The 25,861-nt window shown below is 41.8% G+C and overlaps 1 protein-coding gene across 2 annotated transcripts in view; it reads left to right on the forward strand.

Moving 5' to 3' along the window:
• The window catches only part of CCL22 (C-C motif chemokine ligand 22), a 55,723-nt gene extending 34,628 nt beyond the window's left edge, over positions 1–21,095 (forward strand). The window contains exons 1-3 of one of the 2 annotated variants that reach the window (XM_036748229.1): positions 14,962–15,049; positions 16,754–16,877; positions 20,519–21,095. In XM_036748229.1, the coding sequence (XP_036604124.1) occupies positions 14,977–15,049; positions 16,754–16,877; positions 20,519–20,609 (288 nt within the window). In that variant the 5' untranslated portion in view covers positions 14,962–14,976 and the 3' untranslated portion in view covers positions 20,610–21,095. Of the gene's footprint in view, positions 1–14,961; positions 15,050–16,753; positions 16,878–20,518 lie in introns of those variants that run through there. The other variant, XM_036748228.1, reaches the window with a different exon arrangement.
• Positions 21,096–25,861: the final 4,766 nt, after the last annotated feature.

Genomic DNA, 25,861 nt, shown 5'->3' on the forward strand with positions numbered 1-25,861 from the left:
TTTTGTTTATGCAAAAGCTTTTTAATTTCATGAAAATTGACCCTATTCCTCATTTAAGAATTTGCCTCTATGAAAGATATAACTGATCTAAATGATAGGCATAAATGATCTGTTTCAATTCTTTTTTTTTTTTTACAATCCTTAATATTTAGGACATGTATCCATTTTAAATTTATTGTGGTATATGTTGTAAGATTTTTGGTCTAAACCTAATTTCTGCCAGATTTCTTTCTAATTTTCCCAGAAGTTCTTGTCAAATAGGGAATTCTTTCTTGGGTAATTTATATTTGGGGATTTTTCAAACTCTGGGTTATTAAAGTCAATTCTTTCTGATTCTTCCATTGACCTACTTTTCTATTTTAAAACTACTACCAAATGGTTTTGATGACTGCTACTTTATAATATGGCATAAGGCCTGGAAGAATTATTCCCCCTTAATTTCCACTTTTTTTCATTATTTCCATTGATATTCTAGATCTTTTGTTCCTCTAACGAATTATGATATAATTTTGTCTTGTTCTTTGATGTATGCTTTTGGTGGTTTGATTGGTATAGCACAAAATCTGAAAATTATCTTCAGTAATATTATATTGTCATGTCCCAGCCATGAGCACTAAGTAGTCCTCAAGTGATTTAATTATTCTTAATTTAAGGTTTGCATTATCCAAATTTATCACCCAATCCAGATGTTCATGGCCATTATCTATCAATCTTATCTTCCTCAGCAATTCTCTTTCCTTTCTCTCTGAGTTCATTGTCTGACTCATAGTCTTTCTCTCCTCCTCAACTTCTGCCCTTATACTAAAGGACTTAATATATGCATAGTGATGCTATCTCAAATATTCCAACTTCCCAGTTCCTCAGTCTACTCAGTTCCCTTGACCTACTCCTCCACTCCACCTCAGCTACACACAGTGATGATCATATGCTTGATCTTACCATCACCCACAATCTATTTCCATTTTCATGAATTCTGAAATTTCTTATCTGATTATAATTTTTTATCATTCCATCTTTCACTATGCCTTATGGCCTCTAACACTGTTATTCTTTCTCGCTGGGATCTCTATTCCCTACATTTCTTAAGTCTTTTTGAGGCCTTCACCCTTGCATTGGTTACACTCTTCTCCCTTCTGTATCCCAACTCCTTGGTAAACCAACTCAATTCTACCCTATCCTCTATCTTTGAATCCTTTCCCCCTTAATCACACCTTCTCAAACCCCTTCCTTGAATTATTCCCATCATCTACTTCTTTCACTACTATTTACATGATGCAGAATAGAGTTGAAGGAAATTACAACACAGTGCCCAACACAGTCCACCACAGATTTGTTATCTAATTTCAGTTGGTTCTTCACTGAAGCAAGACAATCATTCTACTCTTCCCTGATGATTGGTATCCCACTTTCCACAGAAGCTGTTCCCTATCTTCCTGTCTCTCCTCAAACCTCCCACAGTACCCTCTCTTCCTTCACTCTTATAGTTGAGGATCTTACCTCATATTTCCTTGAAAAAAAATGAAACCATTAAGCTCACTCTTCTCCCTTCTCCCCAGCTCATATCATTCAGAAATATTCCCCATTATTTCCTTCTTTATTCTGGTCTCACATGAAGAAGTGACCCTTCCCTTCACCATGGCCACCCTCTGTACTTGTATTATTCCTTTCCATTTTCTCCAGCAGATTTTCCCCCACTCTCATCTCCACTCATATTCAATTCCTCCCTATATACTTGCTCACTATTACCTCCTGGATCAAATATAAAGTACTCTGTTTGGCATTGAGATCTGTTTATAATCTGGCCCTTTTTACCTTTCCAGTGTTCTTCTGCTATATGCCTTTCCACACACTCTATGACCTACCAATCTGGCCTATTTACTGCTCCCTGACCCCACTTTGTGCCTTTCCACTGGCTACCCTCCATGCCTGAAATGTTCTTCCTCTTTACCTTTGACTCTTAACTTCCCTGACTTCCTTCAGACTCAGTTCAAAGCTTCACTTCTACAAGAGGCCTTTCCTAGTCGTAGGACCTGGTCTCCCGTACTAATACTTCCTCATTAAGATTATCTTCCATCGCCTCTGTATGTACATGTATGTGTGTGTATGTATGTATGTATGTGTGTGTATTGTTCACATCCCTCCCCCCATTTGAATGTATATTCCTTGAAGGCAGGGACTGTTTTTGCCTTCCTTTATATCCTCATCATTTAGCACAGTGCTTAGCACATAATTAAGGCTTAATAAATGCTTGTTGACTTGACCTTTTGGAATAGTAAATATACAGATATTCTGTGCTTTGATAGATCGACTCGCAGATATTTTATTTATTTCCTAGTTATTTTGAATGGGATGTTCCCTTTCTATCATTACCACTGAATTCAGATTTAATCTCTGGAGGAATTTTTTTTCCTCCAACCTGAACTAATTGAGGCTAGGTTGTTCATGTGTGCCAATGACTTAACCATGTACCAGTTACCAGACAGATACTGACCTTGACTAGCTTCACCTTTTGAAGTTGGTTATAGGCGGCCTCAACAAAAGAGAAAAGCTGGTTGCCAGGGTCATTGGCCACACTTTAAATCAATTGTCCTATTATCCTGATTGTGCTACATTAGTGACCTCTATGTCTTGACCTATGATTCACTCACAAAGGATTTAGCCTTCTGCTAGATTGTAGATAAGGTGCTAAGCAAGTAAAGAGGGAGGAAGTACTGGTTCCTTGTGGAAGAGCTAGGGCTCAGGGAGTACGGAAAGAGCTCTTCTCTGGTTCCTGACTGATGCTCACCACCCAATGGCTCCTTGCCTCTTTTGTCCCACAACCTTTTCCTCAAGGAGCTATTAGCTGAAGAACAAGGTCACCTAATTTTGAGACAGCCTAAGACACTGGAAGAATTTGGTGGTTTCCAAGGCAGACATAGAAAGTCAGCAATAAAATGGTCTTTTCTAAAAAGCTTTATTTTCTTCCTCTTTGAAGCTTAGGTTGTGAACCTGGATGACTGGGAGGGTGGTGGTACACCTAACAGTAATAAGGAAGTTCAGAAGAGGTGACAGTTTGGGGAAATATGATGAATTCAGTTTTGGATATATCAAGTTTAAAATATCTAAAAGATGTCCAGATCAAACTGTCTAAAAGGCAGCTCTTGATGTAAGACTGGAGATCAAGAGGGAGAATAGACAAGTAGATCTGAGAATCATCTATAGAGAGATGATAACTGAGTCCATGGGAGCTGAGTGAGTCACTAAGTGAAATAGTACAGAGGGAAAAGAGAAGAGAGGCCAAGATGGAGCCTTGGGGAACACTCACAGCCTGGATGAAGATGCAGCAAAGGAGAATGAGAAGGAATGGTCAGATAGGAAGAGTAGTGTCACAAAACTTAGAGATAAGAGAGTACTAAGGAGGATTAACAGTGTCAAAGGCAGTAGAGAGATCAAGAAGGATGATGATTCAGATAAGACCATTAGATTTGTCAGTTAAGAGATCATCGGTAGTTTTGGAAAGGACAATTGGAATTAGATTATGAGGTTAGAAGCCAGACTGAAGAGACTTAAGAAGAGAGTCAGAGGAAAGGAAATGGAGGCACCATCTCCATATATACATGTCCTTCTCCAGTATTTTGGTCACCAAAGGGAGGAGAGATATGGGATGATAACTGGAGGGAATGGGCCAATAAAATTGAGGATGGGGAGAAGCGAGCATGTTTGTAGATGGTAGAGAAGCAGCCAATAGATAGAGAGATTGAAGATAAATGAAAGAGTAGGGAGACAAAGGGGATAATCTATCAGAGATGGTGTAGTTTGAGATCCCTTGTGCATGTGGAGGAGTTTTTCTTAACAAAGACAAGGCTCTTCTCATCACGTGACAGGCATTAAAGGAGGAGATAGTGACAGAAGGCATCTGAGTGATGTGACATGTAGAGAAGGAAGGAAGAAGGAGCTCTCTGTGAATGACCTCAATTTAAAAAATTTTAAAAATGTGAAGAAAGGTTCTTAGCATAGAGGGTGGGGTGAAGAGGAGCCATGGGAAGATTGAGGAGGGGTGAGAAGACTGAGGGTTGCCCTTTATTTCCTTCCTATCTCCTCTGCCTCTTCTTTCCTCTTCTTTCCATTCCCTTCAGCACTAGCCCTGGACAGAGACAGGGCTTTGCCTGCAGGAGGAACTGGGATAGGGGCAAGCATGGAGGTAGGGGTATCAATGAAATGAGCACTGGCCAGCTTCCCAAATGCCAGAAGGCCACTAACTGTGGTGGTCACAGCTGGATAGAGGCTATGTTTGGGAGGCTGGAAGTGGAGCCTCCTCTTGGGTCTACATTCTCTTCCTGGCCTTAACTGGGGTCTCTGATGTTAGAGTGCAGCTCTCTGCCAGCATTCATGGGGAAGATGGCACCTCCTTTTTCCTTCTGTGCGTGAGGGCAGTACACAGACTGAAATTCAGCCAATGTATTACTGAGAGTGTGGCCTACAGAGCTATTGCCATGAACCCATTTGGAAATTCTAAAGGTAGGGGCATAGATTTCTTTTGAACCCTCACATGCTTCGGTGAAAGCACTTACAGATATCATGCATGCACAATTCAGTGGGCTATGAGCTAAGTTCTGGTGATGTGGGTGGAATTCCTAGAATGAGGAGGCATTTGTGGTTGGAGTGGGAAGAGCATTCAAACTAGCCTCGGAGTCAGGAGCATTGGATTCTAGTTTTGTCTCTGTCACTCACTCAAGTGTAACTTTGCTGCTCTCTCTGGGTCCATTTTCCCTTCAGTAAAATGAAGCCTTGTTAATTCTACCTTCACAACACTGAGGGCATCGCCATCATCCCAGTCACCTGAGTGTTGTCCTTGACTCTCTACACTCACTTACTTCATATATCCAATCCATTGCCAGATTTTATTGTTCCTACCTTTATAACATCTCTCCCTTTCTCTCCACTCACATAGGCACCACCCTAGCTCAGGCCCTCATTCCTTCATGCTTAGACTATAGTAATAGCTTTCTAATTAGCCTCCCTGCCACAGGTCTCTTTCCTTTCCAGGCTACCCTTCAGAGCTGCCAAAGTGATATTTATAAAGTGAAGGCCTGAAATTGTCACTCTCCCACTCAATAAACTTCATTGGCTCCCTATTACCTCTAAGATCAAATATTGACTTCTGTTTGGGACATTTAAAGCCCTTTGCAACTCAGCTTTCCAACTATTATATTACTGTCCTTCTCCCGTACTGATTTTGCTGTTCCTTATACAACATAGTCTGTCTTTCATCTCTACACCTTTGCTTAGGTTGTCTCCCATGTCTGGAATGCTCTCCCTCCTCATCTCTACCTCTTAGAATCCCTAGTTTCCTTTAAAGCTCAGCTGAAATGCTACCTACTATGAGGCCTTTCCTGATCCCATCAATCCCTAGTGCCTCTTCCCACCTCCATCCATACAATTACTTGTAACATATATATGTATATATATAATATATATATGTATGCATACATATACACACATATACAAATGTGTACATATACATACATATATATGTGCATATATGTGTATATATAAGTATGTTCTTAGGGCATCTAGGTGGTACAGTGGATAGAGTGCTGGGCCTGGAGTCAGGAAGACTCTACTTTGTGAGTTCAATTCCATCCTCAGACATTTACTAGCGTATGATCCTGGGCAAGTCACTTAACCTTGTTTGCCTCAGTTTACTTATCTGTAAAAGGAAATGGCAAACCGTTACTCCAGTATCTTTACCAAGAAAACCCCAAATGGGGTCACAGAGTTGGACACAACTGAATGACAACAACAAAGTATATTCTTATGCATATGAGTATAAATGTATGCATACACATATATACATACATATAGTATAAACTTATTGTATGCATGTTGCCTCCTTCTTTAGCAGGGTCAGCAAATACCCACCCAAGCCAAATCCAGATCCGACACACACTTATTTTTGTACAGTCAGCAAGCTAAGAATGGTTTCTACATTTTCAAATATTTTAAGCTTACCAGACATGTAAAAATTTGGTCTACTGCCATAGATTGCCAACCACTACCCTAAGGAGTGTAAGCTCCATAAAGGTAGGAGCTATTTTGTCTTTGCCTGCATCCCCAAACATCTGTATCTATTATACCAGGTCAGATCCCTTTTTGTGAACTCTTCTTGTAAGTTCTTTCCCTCAACGGAATTATTTTATAATGACCTAGATGTGTGGGCCAAGTGTCAGCATGAAGACTGGCGGGTGACACGGGCAAAAGCAGAACCATGATGTCCTGCAGACTCAGGAATCCCCAGTGTGGCCATGGCTCTCTGGGACAGAAGTGAGTGGGGTAGGGTATGACCCAATACATTTCCTTTAGTCTATGTAAAGGCAGGATTGTCAACGCAAGAACAGTTCCTCCAGCAGAGACCACAAAGGAGAAGTGGGCTGCCTGCAAATATTCTCTCGGTCTGAGTGCCCTGGTCTGTCCCATTCCCCTGGGAGCTTGTCAGCCCAGAGGGCTTGGCCATCTTCATCTCCAGAGGACTTTGCCACCTGGCAGAATAGAGCTGGAGATAGCCAGGATTCCTAGAGGCCACCACTCAGGGCTGTAAATAGGAGATTGGCCCTTATCTGAAACTGCTCTGGGGTGTGTGAGTGGTGGGGCCAGGCTCTGTTCTCAGAACTGCCCTTTGGGAGCTCTTCTCTCAAAGCCATTTATGTTCTGGGAACAGGGCCTTTTCTTTAGGGAAAACTGTGATAGGACAGAAACTAGGTCCAGAGGGACAGCTGACCAGCTGATTTATATTTCTAGGTCTGAGACAATTTCCAGACCTCCATTCATATTGAATTCTCACATTCGTAGCCCTGGGTTGCGTAAAACTGCATTTGATCCTAGATTCTCATAGACTGTTGGAGCAGCCAAGAAGTTTATATATCATCAGACAATCAACCAATTAACCAACAGGCACTCGCTATGTACTGGCCACTGGGGATAAAATGATAGTAATAGTGCTAAGTAATATTAAGGTTAATTGATGATCCAAAGTAGTATTAATACCAGTCTCTCCCAGGTGAATAGTACTATAATCTTTTCAAAACACTTTCTCATTCACCACTTTTTTTTTGATTCTCATAAGGAAGTAGGCAGGATCAGGAATTATTATCCCCATTTCTTAGATGAAGATATTGAGGCCAAGTGACCTGCCCTAGGTCACACAACAAGTTGTAGCCAAACCAGGGCTCTATCCTGTCTCCCTTTCCAGTGTACTGCTACTCAACCAATCTGTGTCATTACTGATGGCAGTGTCAGGATGCAGAAAGATCTTGACAGGTTAGGGTGCTAGACCCAATCTAATAAGGTGACATTTAATAGGCATAGATAGAACGTCTTTCACTTTGGTTCAAAAAACCAACATCTCAAGTAGGAGGAAGATGGAGGAAATATGGTTAGAGAGCAGTTCATCTGAAAAAAAGTCTAGGGTTCTTAGTAAACTGCAAGTTCACTCGGGGAGAGGAGAGATGGTCGATAACATGATGGGGAAGATAAGGGAATACGCATTTCCCTAGCACCTACTCTATGTGCTAGGCTCTGTGCTAAACACTCTACGTGTATTATCTCATTTGATGTCTACAACAACCCTGAGAGGTGGGGTTGTTATCTCCATTTTACAGTGGAGGTCAAACAAAGGTTAAGTGACAACCCTTTGGGGGCCATTCCATGAAGCATACTCAGCTGCCATTCTTGGTTCTAGATTTTAGGGCCATGTAGTGACCTGCTGGTGACAGAATTTTGCATTTGAGGATGTAGCAAATCCTGAATTGTTCTTTGTTCCCTGGGCCCTTCCCTCTGGCTCTCCTCTTGTCCTGTGACAGTGGCAGGAGGGTGGAGTGCTTTGTCAGTTAGAAGACACTCCTTTGTTATGACTGGCACTTTCTCTTATGACTCTTCCTTGTAGCAAGTAATGCCACACACTTACTAGCTTCATGGCTCTGAGCAAGTCACGTCTGCTTTGGTTTCCTTATCTCTAAAATGAGGATGATAATATGATCTGCCTCCCAAGATTGTGATGAGGGTGAAGTGATAATATTTGTAAAGTGTTTCGCAAACTCTAAAGTACTATACATGTGCTAATTATTACTGTTTTATTATTAGTATACTCTGTCTCTAAACTATTGTGAAGGGGGTAAAGGGATATGTGACGCTCATTCCCACCCCACCCCACCCCCCTTAACTGCTCCGCACTGGAGAATGGACTCAACAAGGTGAGTTTCTGTCTAATGCCTTGGCTCCTTTTTCCACTTTATGTTTTCTTTCCTGAGTAGATGGCTCAACATGGTACTTAAGGTGTTGTGTCCAAGCTTGGAAGCAACTTTGTGAGTCCGAAAAACCCAGAGGTCTTGGGTTCAATGAGAACTGCTGGTTTTGGCAGTAGCAGGAGTGACCTGGCAGTAGGGAAAGTCTCTCTATCAGAGAAGACAGACACTAAGACGATTGATCCAAACCTGGCTGTTTTACCAGTAGATCTATACCAGGACTGGGTTTGGTGCTGGAACAAAAGCTAATAAAATACATAATTAACAGTCGTGCAAACTGCTTTTATGTTCTAATGAAATTTAAGTATCAGCTTCCTAGCAGCCTGTAACGGCAATTATGATTGAAATTACTGTAGCCTGTTTAATTCCTTCTATTAATGTGTTTAGCATGTGTTGTGTGCCGGAATAAATATAGTTTATAAATATCACTCATATTGTACATTGGATACCTTCTTCCCTCCCTCTGTTCTTGGGGAAACCCTAAGACTTGAACCCGAAGTAAAATGATATCCATGATGCCAAGGTTGGGATTTTAGTGAGTTAAAGAGGGTTCAAAAAAGGAATTTAAACCTTCTCGCTAGAGCCTTAGCTTCCTTGGACTGAACGCTATCCAAACCACATGCCCAGGTATGGAACAGGGAGGGAGTGGTACCTTTCCCTGCCCCCACCCACACCCTAGAACCATGATCTCAGCAGCTATTGTTTAAGGTTAGAAATGTATGTGCCTTTCTATCTATCTCTATATCTCAAGAATAGATGGAGCTTGTCTGTATATATACTTTAGTTGTTTGCAATCTATAATACCGTAGGCCTATCCTTCATATCTGTACACATGGTTTCAAATTGCATTGCTGTGTACACAGCTAAGCTCATAAAAAGGTATGGTTATAAAATGTCTTCTTCAGCACTGCTTCTGGGAAAAGCCAGGGCCCACATCTGCATTATGGACTTGTCCTGTTCTAGCTCATTCTGAGGATTTAAAAAGCCATTTCCCCACAAAAACCCAATGAGGGAGGGAGTGCAGAACTCTGCTCATTACCCCTTTTTTGTAGAAGAGGAACTGAAACTCAGGTAAAGTCAAGTCATATGGCGACTAAGCAGCTTCTCTGGCACTAAGACTTCGGTGTCTCTGGGTGCATCTCTTTCCCTTATTAAATTGGTGGGGAAGGGGGGGACTGGGAATTGGAAGGGTAGGGACAGAAAAAAAATTCTCCTTGGAGTACAGCCGCCTCTGAGATTCAGAGAGATGTTGCAGGGACTTAGGCTGTATATCAGATCAGATTGTCCCCACCTGAAATTGAGCCTAATGCAGATAGATAGCTCCCCTGCCCCAATGTCATTTAGACTCTTCGCTCATTTTCTTTCAACTTTGCTTTTCCGAAGCTGGGGACTAAAAGTCTGCCAGGATTACTGTTTCTTTTTGCATCCACACCTGGCCCTCAGCTCCCATCTATCCCTCTGGCTCTAAGCCCTGAGCTAGTCCTGTCACACATGGACATAGGCACAGACACTCTACCAGCCTCCTGCATGAAGCCTGAGCTGGAGCTGGAGTTTCCCAGGGGCCTATTGGGAAATTTGAGATCTCCCCCTTCCCCTTCTAACATCCCCACTAATCTCACTTCATTGCCTATTTTCCTGCACAACTTGGAAGTCCACTTTTCATGGAAACATTCTGTTTCTAGGAGATTCTGGGGCAAGGGGGGGCGGGGGCGGAGAAACCTGCTTCCAACTTTGAACCAATAAAATTTCCCTTTAAAATTCCCATATTTTAAAATTTTGAAATTGTGTCTGCTGTGTGCCATGTGATGCCAGGGCCGTTATTCTAGAATACAGGGTTGAGGGTGGGGGGGAACTTTAGGAAAATGAATCACTGTTGCCTCCAAATGAAGCTGCACAAATTCTTGCTTTTATTGCCCTATAAAGAGTGACAATGGCTGACTCATAGGAAAGCTGAGGAAGGTCTCTCAGCTGAAGATCAGTAAGATGGAGGAGACAAAGATGGGGGTGGGAGTGGAGCTAACAGTAAGAGTCACTGGAAGATTGGACTCCCCTGGATAATTCTTACTGATTAATACATCCTTGCAATTAAATATAACATGTAGCTCACATCTTCCCCATCTTCCCACTTCCTATCAATATACTCTTTTTCCAGCTAAAAAAAGGAATAAAACCAACATTCTCTGAAGCTACCTGAGACTCCAGGGAGTGGATAGTCTCAAGAAAGATGGAATATTTTTGCGTGCTTGCTCTGAAGGCAAGGCATGGAGGAGATGATTCCTGAGGGATCCTACTTGGCTCTCCCAACTCTGAGAGTTTCTTCAATGCAAGTACCATGCTGTACCCAGAGGAGAAGGAATTGACTCATTCTAAGCTGGCCTTATTTTGTGTAATCCTCTTTCTTTCTGGAGAATTCTCCTATCTTTTCAAGGGGCTTCTGCCAGGAATATCAGCGTGTAGTGGTGATTTTGCTACCACTCAACTCCAACCCTCTAACCTTTCTTGGATTTTTCTGGCCTATGAGACAAAAGAACCAAAGAGAAGGACAGTGGAGTTGTGGATTGCACATTGTTGTTGTGGGTTTTTTTTTTTCTTTTTCATCCCAGTGGAAACCAAATGCCACAGAAAGGGGATGGAAGCAAATAGGATTTGGTCACAGGGAACTTCCAGATGTGTAACCAAGCAGATGTGGTATTAACTAGAGTAATGTGGACTGGGTGGGCAGAAGAGGGGGAAAAAACCCTCAGGTTATCTTTTAAGCCTGGTTTTCCCCTAATTCTTGGTGTGGCTTGAAAAGTTAGGTCCATGAAAAGGGTACTTCCCCTTAATTTTCCTTGAAAGACTGGTTTTGAGTCTATTTATGATTATATAATATGATAGTCCAGTGGTACTATTCTGATGTTCTTAACTGTGATTTCATAAAAAAAAAACTGCTCCTATGTTGGGGAAAATCCCAGTGTGTGTGTGTATGTTGAAAGGAGGGATATGGGAGAGAGAGAGAAAAGGAGTAACAAGAGCAACTGAAGTCTTCTGCTGACCTCCTAACCCCTCTGAGATCAAGCTCACTTCTTATTAGGCACCAGGTGGATTCAGTTCAATTCACTAAATATTTATTAAGGGCCTAGTGCATAACAGTATTGTGCCAGGGACTGGTAAAGATACAAAGCTTCAATAGGCAAGACTTGCCTTCTTGGGGAAAAACTGCTAGGGAAGTAAGTGCATCTTCTCTACTGGTCAGTCTGAATATATGGCTAATCAACAGAGGAATTCATTCAGCAAATGTTTAAGTTTGTACAAGTCTGTGCTTGGCCTTTGGTTGGTTTTAGTCTGTTCTTACTGGATCTGTTATTTCACTGGTCTGGGGAACTCTGAATAAGGAAAGTCCCTCTCCTGATGCAGATCACAACTGTTCTGCAATTAAGCATCTTAAAAAGTTGCTTAGGGGCACCGGAAGCTTAAATAATTTGCCTTGGTCACAAGGCCAGTATGGGGTATATGTCAGATGCTGGACTTGAAGCTAGGTCTTCTTGATTACCCCAACCACAGTGACCACGTGGACTCTGTCCTCTAGTCGCTGGGCTCTGACAAGTGAGTTTTTCCTTTATCTTGCCCAGGCTGGTGTACGACCCCCTCTCCCTGCCCATTTCTAGCTCTCCTTTATGTTGACTTTCCCACTATTGGAACGTAAGCTCCTTGAAGGCAGGAACTGTCTTGCTTGCTTGCTTGTATTCCCAGTGTTTGGCATAGTGCCTGGCACATTGCAGTTGTTATGGAGTCCTTTTGGTCACGTCCCACTCTTTGTGACCCCATTTGGGGTTTTCCTGGCAAAGATACTGGAGTGATTTGCCATTTCCTCCTCTAGCTCATTTTATAGATGAGGCAACAGAGGCAAACAGGGTTAAGTGACTTGCCCAGGATCACACAGCTAGGAAATATCTGAGGCCAGATTGAACCATGAGGATGAGTCTTTCTGATTCCAAGCCCAGTACTCTATCCACCACGCCACCTAGCTGCCTCACTTGGCATATAGTAAGCACTTAATAAATACTACTTCTTCTTATTCCTCCTCCTCCTCCTTCTTTTTCTTCTTCTTCTTCTTCATCGTCACCCTTTCTCTGCTTTGACATGTTGCCTCAGTCTTGTAGGGGATCCAAAAGTAAATAGGACAATGAGCCTAACCCTTAGAGAATTTACAGTATTGTCCTTGGGAATTAAGACTATACTATAATATAAAATGAATGGTAAAACACCTAGTTTCCCTACCCTACAGGAAGCATAACAGGCTGGAAAGAGGAAGAGGAAGAGGAAGCTAAGATTTCAGAAAATAAAGTAAACAATAGAGAAAAAGATGGGGAAGAAAACTACAAAAGGATTTATGAGGAGAAAGTTAGGAGGCCACATCAGGCAGCTGAATGGTAGAAAGGAAGTTCCAGACTTCTGAATAGTACTCAAAGAAGATTGACACACACCCTTCCTTTTTTATTGATTGATTGACTTTTTATTAACTTTTAGCACATGTCCTTTTGAAGCACACAGATAAGAACAACTTTGGATTTTCCTAGATTTGTTGACTATCACAGCTAAATGGGACCTTAGGAACACTGACTGTCAGTGCTGGGAAAGACCTCAGAACAGAGATGAAAAGATCTAGAAGAGACCTGAGGACCATGACTGTCAGAGCTAGAAGAGACCCAAGACCATCCATGCAGACCAGGGCTGTCCAAAATACGGCCCGCAGGCCGCATGGGGCCCACAGTGCGATTTTATGCGGCCTTCCTGTGGGTTTTAATTTTCACAAGTGAGAAAATAAAATAATAATTTGCGTGGAATGCATGTTAGATTTATTAATTTCATCACTAATAAATAATCTCATTGATGCTGATTTTCTTTGGTGTTCTTAAGCAGTATTACAAACGGAATATATCTCACGGAATTTTCAGTCAATCTGTGGGATGCGTTCCGTCTGTATGATACAGACTAGTCAGTATGCACTTGCCTTTATACTGTTGTGTCGTCACTTTGTAGTTTTGTGTTTGCTTTTGCTCTTCGTGCCTTCGCCTGTCATATGGATGACACGCATTCCCCCACTTCCTATTAGGGTACTGTATTTTTTACTCTGGGTGCAGTGCTAGAATAATTATTTTATTTTAGTGCAGCCCTAAGATAACCTAAGGTTGGACAGCCCTGATGTAGACCATCAGATCTGAAAGGGATCAACTGTCTCGTTTTATAGAGGAAGAAATAGAGGCCTAGAAAGGAAGTGATTTGCTAGGTAACACAGCAAATTAGTGGAAAGTGGAAACTAGAACCAAGGTCCCTTGACTCCTAAGTTATTAGGTCATTAGGGTTACTCCTATTATACTGTGCTGTTCTTTCAGGAATCACGTTGAAGAAGATCCGTTGTATCTGTAATGGCCAATGGAGGCCCAATCCTCAGAGTATGTGCAATGTACTTTGCCTACTGCCAACCCATACGGGGGGCTTGGTGAACCTGCTTCTGGACATGTGAATTGATGTGTAATAGAGGGGCATTCAGAACATGCACAGACCTTCTGTGGTTGTTCCCTGCCTGTGTATTTGAGGAAAAGAAAAGCCTTTTAATTGGTTTTTTGTTGTTCAGTCATTTTCAGTCATGTCTGACTTTTCATGACCCCATTTGGGGTTTTCTTGGCAAAGATATTAGACTGGTTTGCCATTTTCTTCTCCCGCTCATTTTACAAACAAAAAAAACTGAGGAAAAGAGAGTAAATTGACTTGCCTAGGTTCACATAGCTAATATGTGTCAGAGGCCAGATTTGAACTTAGGTCCTCCTGACTCTAGGACTGGCACTCTATCCATGAGCCCATCTAGCTGCCCCTAGGCAAAATTTAATTTAATTCGGTTGGTTGCTGGGGAGGAATTGAGTGTTCATAGCCCTGAAAGACACAAATCAGCCAAAGCAAGCTATTTCTTTCCTGATGAATATCAAGGGAAGACATGCTCTAAACCTGTAATACATACAGAATATAAAAGCAAATAGATAAACTATGGGGGTGGCTATTCACTTAAAAAAAATCTTCACCTTTCAAAAGGATTCACCACAGAGACTGCCTTTACTTGTGAAGCTCTCCTTATCCGTTTGGTTTAGATTCGATTCATTCACACATTAGTAACTATGTCATAGGCAACCGAAAAAAGGCTCATTTATCACATGAGGAGTTACCATTCAGGGATGAACCAGAAGTCAACCAAACTTGTCCGATGAAATAATTGATGTTAATGGGTAAGTAGAATTCCCTTTACATAGGACTTTCAGGAATGAGATGGCTGTTTAAAGTAAGAACCACCCCAGTGATATCTCCCACCATTCATTCATTCACTCACTCATTCATTATTAACCCATTCATTCAACTAGCATTTATTCAATGCTTATTTCGTGCAAGGTACTGGGGATACAAAGACAAAAAAAAAACCCCATCAAAATAGAAAGGTCCCTGTGGGATGGTTACCTGGCCACAGAGAATTTCCTTAATTTGGGAGGAAATGGCAAGTTCCCCTTTCGTGATTTTTATGTCAAAAATATTTTGGCCTCATCGATGACTAAGATTTTGAAGTGGGCTGTGGGCGTAGTGGCCAGGCTAGAGGAGGTTAAATACCAGCTGGACCTTCTTCATTCCTTGATCGAGGTCACTGGCTCAGGGTGAGGACAGACACCAGAGAATGATGCTCTACTTCCAGGCAACCCTGCTGGTGGCCCTGATCCTGGGCACTTCTCTTCCATTCACTCAAGCAGGTAAGGAGGCATCTGGGATGAGATGGGGAACAGGGTTCTTGGCCTTCAAATTCCTTGAACAAAGATCCTTCCTCTTCTTTTGGCCCCTCCTGGCAAGGGTTAGAAATAGGAGAAATGCTTTTATTACATGGCAGTAAGGCCACCGGACTGGAAGTTAGGGGACCTGGGCTCTGGTCCTGGCTCTGCTCCTGCTAGTTTTCTCCCTTTAGGTAAAGTCCCTTCTGCTCTCTGAACTTCATGAAGGAGCTGAACTGGAAGAATGTGAAGGGCTTTTCAGCCTGGATGTTTAGGAGCATATGATTTGTTCTCATAAGGTTCCATTGAGGAGGCCTAGATAGTGTATAACCTTAGCTATAAACCAGTCCTTCTTCCTTTTAAATAGGATACTTTTCTTTTTTAAGTCTCCCAACCGTCCCAAATTTGTGATGGCTGCATTTACCATAGAACAAAGAACCACCAAATGAATCTTGCCTTTACTTGAGTTTTCTGAGAATATTGTTCCTCTTTTTCTACCTGTTGAGTTCCCATTTCTCTTTCAATTCAAGTGCTCTCTCTTCGTGAAGCTTTTCTGGACACCTTCTACCCAAGAGTAACTTCTTCCTCCTCTGAGCCCCTTAGACCATGTACACACCTCTCCTCAGTTCTTAGCATGTCCTGCTTTGTATCTACAATCTTCTTACCCTTCCTCCCAGACCATAGACCATTTAAGGACAGTCTAGTGCAAAACAAAACAAAAAACCCTAAAAATGGAACAGCATTGTGGGATGATACACGACCACAGAGAATTTCCTTGATTTGAGAAATAGTGAGCCATCCTTTGGGAATGGGTGATTTCTTTTTCATCTTTGAATCTCCAGTGCTTGAGCACAGCAAGCAGAGGAGGCATCCAGTTAACCATGGTTGAATTTATTGAAGAAAATCCCAAAGATGATGATCATGGTGATAATAGACAGTCCCTAAGGAATTTTACCATCTTCAAAGGAAGGAGAAAAAAGAATAAGAAAGAAGAGGTAGTGGAGAAGAAGGAGAAGAGCCTTGATGTGAAGAGGGAATGTGGCCTCATGGCTACAGTGCTGGACTTATTGCCAAGAAGATACGGCTTCCTATCCTGTGGCTGCCTTTCACACTCACTAGCTGTGTAACGCTGAACAAATAACTTCACCTCTCTGGGCCTTGGTTTTCTTATCTGTAAACTAGGGATGTCTGTTTGTATCTATAGGGCTTTTCACGCAGTAGGTACTTAATAAATGTTTGTGGAATTTAATTGAACTGTAGTACCTACCTCACAGGGCTGTTATGGGGCTTAAAGGAAGTAACATAGGCAAAGTACCAAGTAAATGCCAGTAAAATTAACTAAAAAAATTTTTTAAATTAACTTCTCCAGAATTTTGTTCAGGCCCACTTAATTTCTTTCTGTTCCAGGGTCTAGGGTCATTGCTGGTTGCCTAGACACATCTGACACCATTTCTTTGCTTTTTCTGCAATGGCATCCTGGAAAACTCACTGGCCTGGGAGTCAGAAGCCTTGGGTTCAAATCCTGATTTGTACCACTTATTAGCTCAAGTCATTTCATCTCTTTAGAACTCAATCTTCTCATCTACAAAAGGGGGTTAAAAACATCTGCTCACAAGGTCATCAGGAGGAAAGCACTTTGCAAGCCAGAAAACACCATAGAAATGAAAACTCTGATTATTTTTCTGGCAGGCCCCTATGGTGTAAATATAGAAATCAGCGTTTGCTGCAAGAACTTCGTTCAGTTCCCCCTGCCCTTGAAGGCCCTGACCACTTTCCGCTTCACCTCCGACCCCTGCCAGAAACGTGGAGTGATGTAAGTACTTCTTTCTGGGGAGGTCAAGGAGGCAGATGAGGGTCATGAGAAGCACATGTCAGAGGTGACCTTGGCCACAGGCTGTGGGACCTTTCTGTAGGTTGGCAAGTAGACAAGATATTTCTCTCAGACTGGGCTTGGAAGACCCCCTGAGAGAGAACGGGTAGGAATGCAGCCTAGCCCAGTCCTGAGTGTTCCCGTTTTTCAGGTGAAGAAACTGAGGAGTAGAGAGAGAATTGATTCACTCCAGGTTCCACAGCTGGTTTTCAAGAAGAGACTAGTACCCAGGTCTCCCCTCAGCTCTTCTTCAATCCTGCTCTCCCACTCCCTTTCTTCTTTATGTCAGTTTCTTCATAGATGCCTGGAATGACTGGCCATGGGAATTACTCGGCTAGGCTAATGCTCCATTGTCCTCATCCCCACATTCAAGCCTGCTTTCAGGAAAAAATTAGATTTACACAGAGGTGTCATGGAATGAAGAGAGCTTAGTTTAATAATGAAAATGGTGAGATCTCCTCCTAAGGGAAATTTGCAGGTTTAAAAAGGCAGAAATGTTTTGATACAAAGGAGCAAAAACTTTAATGGAGAAGCAGCAGAATATGATGGAGAGAGGGGTCCTGAGTTTGGAGTCAGAGGACCTGGATTCCAATCCGGCCTCTAACACTTACTATTTATGTGACTGTGAGCAAGATTTCCTGGGCCTCAGTTTCCTAATTTATGGATTAGGTATTCTTTGAAGTTCCTTCCAGCTTTAGGATATAGGATCCTAGGATCCTGCTCTAAATCTAGAATCCCATACAAGGATGGGGCCTCTTGAATCACAACTGGTAGAGAACCATTTAGGGCCTGGTTTTACACTCACTGACCTGTGAAACCTGAAGGGCATGAGGGAGCCCAACCCCAGCCTTGCCTGGCTTGAATTCCCTTTTTCAGGTGCCATAGTGGATGCTGCCTCTAGGGTACTGACATCACAGGTGATTCCTAGTCATTAATGAAGCCTCCCTCTTGGGTAGACAGACTTGGCTTGGGTGGGACATAGGCTGGAGCTCTAGCAGTGAGGAATAGGTGGAAATCAATACAGTTTAATAAGCATTTTGAAGCACTTTTTATGTGTGGAGCATTGTGCTGGGTAGAGGGGGCTGGGGGAGAAGGAGGGAAGAATATAAAGATGAAAAGCAGCCCAGTTCTTGCCCTGGGGAGCTTCTATACCTGTTGCGTGTTGTCTTCCCTCACTACATAGTGAGGGCACAGACTGCCTGATTTATTTGTATTTGTTTCCCAGCACTCAGCACAGTGCCTGGCACATAATTAAGCATTCAATAAATGTTTATTGACTGACAGTTGATTCCAGTGGGTGAGTTATGACAAACACATAGATAAATAATGACTAACAATGGAAATATGTTTTGCTTGGCTGCACATGTATAACCTATATCAAATTGCGTCCCTTCTCAATGAGAGGGGGAGGGGAGGTAGGGTGAAAATTTGGAACTCAAAAAAATTTGTTTTGCAAAAAATATTTTTTTCAAATTACATGTAAAGATAGCTTTCAACCTTCATTTTTTATAAGATTTTGAGTTCCAAATTTTTCTCCCTCTCTCCTCTACCCCCTCCCCAAGAAGGCAAGCAATCCAATACAGGTGATGTAAGTGCAACTGTATCAAACATATTTCCACTTTAGTCATGTTGTGAAAGAAGAAACAGAACAAAAGGGAAAAACCATGAAACACCCCCCCCCAAAAAACAAAAAAAGTGGAAATAGTGTGCTTCAATCTGCATTCAGACTCCATAGTTTTTTCTCTGGATATGGATGGCATTTTCCATCGTGAGTCTTTTGTAATTGTCTTGGATCATTGTATTGCTGAGAAGAGCTAAGTCTATCAGAGTTAGCCGTTGTACAATGTGGCTGTTACTGTGTACAGTATTCTCCTGGTTCAGCTCACTTCATTCAGTGTCAGTTCATGGAAGTCCAAGTTTTTCTGAAATCTTTCTGCTCATCATTTCTTATGGAACAATAGCATTCCATCACAATCACATACTACAACTTGTTCAGTCATTTCCCAGTTAATGGGCATTCCCTCAATTTCCAATTGAACATTTTAAAGTAAAAATACATTGATGCTTCTATGACCTGAGGAGACAAGAGGGTTTGGTCACTGAGGCAAGACAGAGTTGGTGACAAATTCCATGAATCTCTGCCTCCCTCCCAAATCAATTTATTCTGAAAGTGGGTATTGTCAGGCTTCGGAGTGACGTCCTCCAGAAAGCCTTCCCAGATTAGCCCTGACCTGCTCTTGGTGGCTCTTTGATCTGATGTCCACTCAGCACTCCTTGGTCCAGTTTACTTCTCTGTCCTCCTACAGGTGGGATAGACTCTTTCGAGGCTTCTCTCATGCCTGTTATGTTTGGCATGCCAGCCTGGATTATATACTACTTGAGATCATGCCCTACGGCTTCTGTTTTTGAACAATCAGAATATCAGAACTAGAAGGGACCTTAGAACATAGAACAGAAAGAAATCCTAGCTGAAAGCAACCTTAGCCCATAAAATTAAGGGCATCACCAATAAGATTGTATCTATTTTAAAACAGATTTTGCACTTTGGTCTATTGTATTTATGTATTACATTGTACATAAGAAAATAAAAGTGACAGCTAATTATTTAAGACATAAAACATAGAATCAAGAACATAAGATTGAGCAGAAATTTGACTTTCTTGACTGTGTGTGTTTGTAATAAGGGTTTTGTGTTTCTTGCTTTCTCAATGGAAGAGGGGAAGAGAATGAGGAGCTTAAAACAGAATAAAGTTCAATTAAGAACATAAGAGCTGAAAGTGATTTGGGAAGTGGAATGATGCAGTGGAGAGACAGAGACAGAAAGATGGCTGAATCTGAAGAAAGGAGAACTGGGTCTGAATTTTGGCTCTGCCATTTAGTAGCTCTGTGACTTTGGGCGCATAAGCTACTAATCCTTTCTGAGCCTCAGTTTCTGTAAAGTGGGGGTGGTAGTATTTGTGCTACCTACCTCATAGAGTTGTTGTGAGGAAAATGTTTTGTAAACCCCGAGGTGCTGTAGAGACACACACTTGTACGTGTTTTGTACTGCCTGTATTTAGTCATTTGCATGTCATCTCCCTCATTAGACCATGAGCTCCTGGAGATCAGGGATTATCTTTCACCTTTCTTGCCTGAAGCACAGTAGGCACTTAATAAATATTTGTTGATTGACTGACTCCTGCTCAGAATACAGATGATGGAACATAAAATACAGAATGTTAGGATGAAAATGGACCTTAGAACTTGACATGTTAGAGCTGAAAGAGTCTTTAAAGGCCATCTAATCCAATCCTCTCATTTTTCAGATGGGGAAACTGAGGGTGAGAAAGGGGGAAGTGAGCTACAGAGCCACTTTGTTTTTGTTTTGTTTTTCCCCTTTTTTAATAATTATTTTTATTTTTCAAGTAATAAGTATTTTAAAAATTAACCTGTCCCTCCCACTGCCCTCTCCCCCCACTTTATATGCATTGCCCCACTAGGAGATAGCAGGGTACTCTGCACACAACAGGGACTTAATAAACGCTGAACTCTAGACAAGCCGGGATCTCACTCACTGATGACATTTCTTTAACTCTTCTTTCCAGCCTGACTACAAAGAAAAATCGTGAGATCTGTGCAGACCCTCATAAGGCCTGGGTGAAGCATGCCATCAAGTATATCAAAAAGAAGGATTGAGGAGAGGTTGAGCTCTGCTGTGAAAGCACTGAAAGCCTCTCTGTCCAGGTGTTGTTCCTAGATGCTTCCTCCTTGATCTCCATCCTTTGTGGGGGATCAGTATCAATATAGTTGCTGTGTACCCGGTATTGGGCCGTGCCCAGAAGAAATAAGGCTAAGGTCTGCAGGACCCACCCAACCAGTTGGACTGCAATTTTAAAGTCTGCCAAATATATCTATTATTTCCCACTACCCTCTTTTTTTTTTTAACTCCACTTCCTCTTTTGTCCTCCCCTAACCTGGAGGTCCAGTGTCCTTTTAATTACCTCCCTTTCCCCTCCACATGCCAGTACACATCACCTCCAGTCTTGCTTTCTCCTCCACTGCCCTATGGCAAGGGTTCTTAATTTGTGCGTGTGTAGGGTGTATGTGTGTGTGTGTGCGCGCACACGTGTGTGTGATGGACCTCATCTAAGAATAATGGTTTTATATTTGTAAAATAAAATATAGAGGATTACAATGGAAACCAATTATATTAAAAGAATTACTTAAATTTTTTTTTAATTCAGAGACTCTAGGTTATAGTATAAAAATGATTCTTTCCTTCCTCTCTAAAAACATTTCCTCACCTGACTAAGCCCTGGAACACATGTTTGAATAATTAGTGCATGAGTGTGAATTACTTAATAATGGCTTTGTATGTTTACAGGACTGCCACCTCACCCCTCTTCCCACCTCTTGCCAAGATTTGCATTTTAAAAGAAGACATGATTTACCCAAAGGAGCAAGTCTCTAATGGCCAATTTATTTTAAGCACCTTAGGAACCTGAATGGGAGAGATTTTTTTTTTCCTAAGGGTGAGAGTGGGGTTTGACTGAGAACTTTTTGGTCACAGAGTCCAAATCCTAGTACCTTCTGAGAGGTTCCTAGGGATACTATGACTGAAGAGAGTAATTAAGTAATTAGGAGAAATCTCTATAAGATCCCTCTAGGAAAGATTAGGCCCTTCATGATGTCTGGAAAGGGAAATTAGATTAACTGCCCAATCCTTTGGAAAAGGGCCAGCACTGAAATCCTGACTGCAACTTGAAAATAATTAATAGAACTACTATGAATGGAGAAGTCTCCTTTCATAGGTTTATACTTGCAGGGGTGGGGAACCTGTGACCACATGTGGAACTCTAGCTCCTCACCTGCGGCCCTTTGACCGAGTCCAAGTTTTCCAGAACAAATCCTTTTATTAAGGCCATTTGTTCTGTGAAGTTTGGATTCAGTCAAAGGGCCCTACTTCAGGACCTAGAGGGCCACATGTGGCCTCAAGGCCAAAGGTTCCTCGCCCCTGATTTATTTATAGGATTTAGATATGAAAAGAATCTTGGAGATCATCCAGTCCATTTTATAGGTGAAGATATTGATTCCTAGAGAGATGAAATTATTTTCCCAAGGTCATACAGGTAGTTAAAAGCAGAGCTAGGATTCAAATCCAGGCCCTTTGATACCATGCTAGAGGCTAAGGCTAGCTCAGCTGATAGGGATAGATGGGATATTATACCCTGCCACTCCTTCCATGTGTGTTTGGTTGTATCCCATTGGCCCCAGCCTACCTGCTTCCTGGCCCTCTCTCCCACTCCTCTCTCAAATAGACTGCTTTTAAGAGGCAACCTACCTAGTGTCAAAAGCACTGGAGTTGGAGTCAGGAGACCTGAATTTGAAACTTGGCTCCAATGCTTACTAGCTATGTGACCCTGGAGCAAATTAGGTTGCCTTGCCAAATCTTAAGTTTCCTCAGCTATGAAAATAGAGCTAATGAAGTTTGCACTCAAGTCTCCATGCCTTTGCAATGCTTATCCCTCGTCCTTGAAATGGTTTCTTCATTCCCCCCACATCCACCTTTTGAAATCCATCCCCTCTTTAAGACCTAGCTCAGCTGCCAGTTCCTTAACCTTTGAGCTTCCCAGCAAAAAGATTCTTGTCCTGAGTCTCTCATGTCTCTCTTGACCGATCTAATACATTTATTATATTATAATTCATATTAGAGTTGTCTGTGTTTTTGTCTTATTTCTTACCTTCTTGCCCTCCCCCAACCCCACCTGCTCCCCACCAGATTGTAAATTCCTTGCAGAGACTGAAGTAAAAAGCTTATGAAAATAGTTATGGTCCTTGCTTGTATTCCATAAGTTATATTCTAGGGAAAGGTGGGGTAAATTAGAATCACAGAATTTCTGGGCTGGAAGAGATTGCAAAGATCATCTAATATAATGCCTTCATTTTACAGATGAGGAAATGGAGGCCCTGAGTAGTGAAGTGACTTGGCCAAAGTTACACAGACAATGAATGGTAGAATAGGATTTTGAACCCAAGTCCTCTCACTCCAAGTCTTGCAACTCTCTTTCGATTTACAGATGAGGAAATTGAGGCCCACAAAGGCTAAATTATTTCCCCCAAGGCTGTAAGTGGCAGAGCTGGGATTTGAATCCTAGATCATATAGTAGAAAGAATGCTGGACTTGGAGTCTGGAAGGCCCAAATTCAAATCCTGCCTTTAATGCTTATGGGCTGATGACCCTGAGCAGGAAGCTTTTTGTCTTAATTTGATTTTATTTTATCTTCAACTCCAAATTCTCTTCTTCCTACCTCTTTCACTCTCACTGAGATAGTAAGATTAACAAAACCCATCAAAAACATATATAGCACATGTGTATGTATGTGTATATATATGTGTGTGTGTGTATATATACGTGTATATATACATGTATATACATGTGTGTGTGTGTGTGTATATATATATATATATATACTTCAACCTGCACTCTGAATCTATTACCTCTCTATCTGGAGGTGAGCAGCATGTTTCATCATGAGTCCTCTGGAACTGTGGTTGATCATTGTATTGACCAGAGTTCCTAAGTCTTTCAAATTGTTTGTCTTTATAATAGTAGTTATTCTATAAGTTGTTTCCCTGGTTCTGTTCACTTTGCTTTGCATCAATTCGTATAAATCTTCTCAGGTTTCTCTGAAACCATCCCTGAGCAAGAGACACTTAACTCCTCTGTGCCTCAGTTTTCTCATATGTAAAATGAAGCCATTGGACTTCTAAGGTCCTTTCCAGCTGTAAATCTATGATCCCTTGGTCCTTAACACCATGCTTTGATCCTAAGCTCAATGTTCTTTTTAAAGAGGAAATATTAAAAATTAGAGGAGAAATATAAAAATTAGAATCATGATTTAAGAAATCAATCAATTGTGGAATCAATTCTGTTATATCTCACTTCAATATGAGCTCAAGAATGTGAATATTCATATCAACTATTACAGATTAGAACCCACTCATGGCTTTTTGTCCTGTGAAATTCTTGTTATTGTATCTATGAATCTGTCTACCAGCCAAGTGCTCCATAGCCTTCTTTGCCAAGTAATATAACTGAGAAACTCACTTACACTGAGATGGTGAAGACTTAATGACTCACCAGAATAAAGATGAGTTGAAACTGATCTTAAAATTTAAAAAAATATAGATCTAGTAGGGAGCTTAGAACATAGAACATAGAGTGCCAGAGCTAAATGGGACCTTAGAGTCTAGATAATAAATTCGCATGGGCAGGAACTTGTCTGTCCTCACCAAAGGGACTCCTCACCTGGGCTTTTGACCCCACCAATTTTAGGAATCTTTAAGTCCCAATTATTCTTCCTCTAGTGTCTTCAGGGTCCCGCCACCCTTTCATGCCTTTAAAGTTCAGCTCGAGTATCCTATCTTCCACAAAGCAATCCAGAGAAAGAAGAATGCCTACTTTTAATAGATTGAGAAACTAGTTCCTTCCCTCTGTGAGTCCTATACTATTCTCCACCTCTCCATGAACCTCCCCCCTGGAAATTCATGTACTTTTCTTGCCCTAACTTTGGAATGATAGCATGTTTGAAGTAGAGCAGCAGTTTCCTTGCTGGCAGGAAAACAAGACAAAAGTCCATAGTCTCATTGATATGATTGGACCAAGACCAGTAAGGGTTTCATCATGCCAAAGCTCAAGGGACTCAACAAATGCTCCGTGGGATGGCTGCCCATTACACATAGAATGCAGAATTTCTGAGCTGAAAGGGATCTTATAAGATGGAATATCAGATTTAGAAGAGACCTCAGGCCAAAGGATATTTAGATGAAAGGGGCCTTAGAATGTAGAACACAGAATGTCAGCGTTGAAAAGGACCTTAGAACATAGGACATAGAATGTCTGAGCTGAAAGGGATATTATAACATAGGATATCAGACTTAGAAGAGATCTTAGGCTGAAGGATGTAGAGATGAAAGGGACCTTAGAACTGGAATGGCCTAGACATTATCCTAACCCACTGCCCTTATTTTAACAAAGAAGGAAAATGAGTCATCCAACTTCCTATTATTATTAGCTCTTTCCCCTTTTTCCCCCAAATCAGATCATAGAGTATTCTTTGCTCTTAATAACATTTTGTTTTTCCTTCTAGGCTGGTCTGGTGGTTTCCTGTCAACCACTTTTACTTTTATTTTTTTACAATTTGGTATGGACGACTGTAGAATGAAAAGTGTACAATGCTCTATCCTTCCTCCATCCTCCCCACGCCCAGACCAGAGTCTGAACCTGTCAGTGCCAAGAGGAAGAAGAAAACATGTGATTTCCACTTAAACCTCTCCCTTTTTTCTGTGCCAACAAGGGAGTGGCAGGTTCGGCAAGGTATTTCTTTCAGGCACCAGTCTGGGGGCAGCAAGAGGCTTCCTGCTTCTTGGGCACTGAGAAGTCAGGAGATGGGGACACGGGGTAAAGAATACAGGAATCACCTTAGGAACAGCCCCTCAATAGCCTTTACCTCAGCCCCCTCCCCTTCCCCCACTCCCCGGCTTCCACCTCTAGTAATTGTTTTTTCCTCTGGGAGGTCCTAATAGCTCTGAACTTGATTGGAGTTGGGGTGTAGTGGGAACACACTCACCAAACCCTGAAGTACTAGGACCAGGGGGCCTTCCTTCAAGTTTGAGAAAGTAAGTTCAGAAGCAAAAAGGGAACTAACTAATATCTGACCTAAAATCATAGAATCTTACATCTGGAAGAGACCTCAGAGATCACCTTGTCTTTGTTGTTATTGAGTCGTTTCAGTCATATCCAACTTTTCATGACCCCATTTGGGGTTTTCTTAGCAAAGATCCTGGAGTGGTTTGCCTTTTTCTTCTCTAGCTCACTTTCCAGATGAGGAAACTGAGGCAAACAGAGTTAAGAGACTTGCCTGGGTCACACTGCTAGTGTCTGAGGC

Source organism: Trichosurus vulpecula, chromosome 3, assembly GCF_011100635.1.
Source record: "Trichosurus vulpecula isolate mTriVul1 chromosome 3, mTriVul1.pri, whole genome shotgun sequence".
In the NCBI taxonomy this organism is placed as follows: domain Eukaryota; kingdom Metazoa; phylum Chordata; class Mammalia; order Diprotodontia; family Phalangeridae; genus Trichosurus; species Trichosurus vulpecula.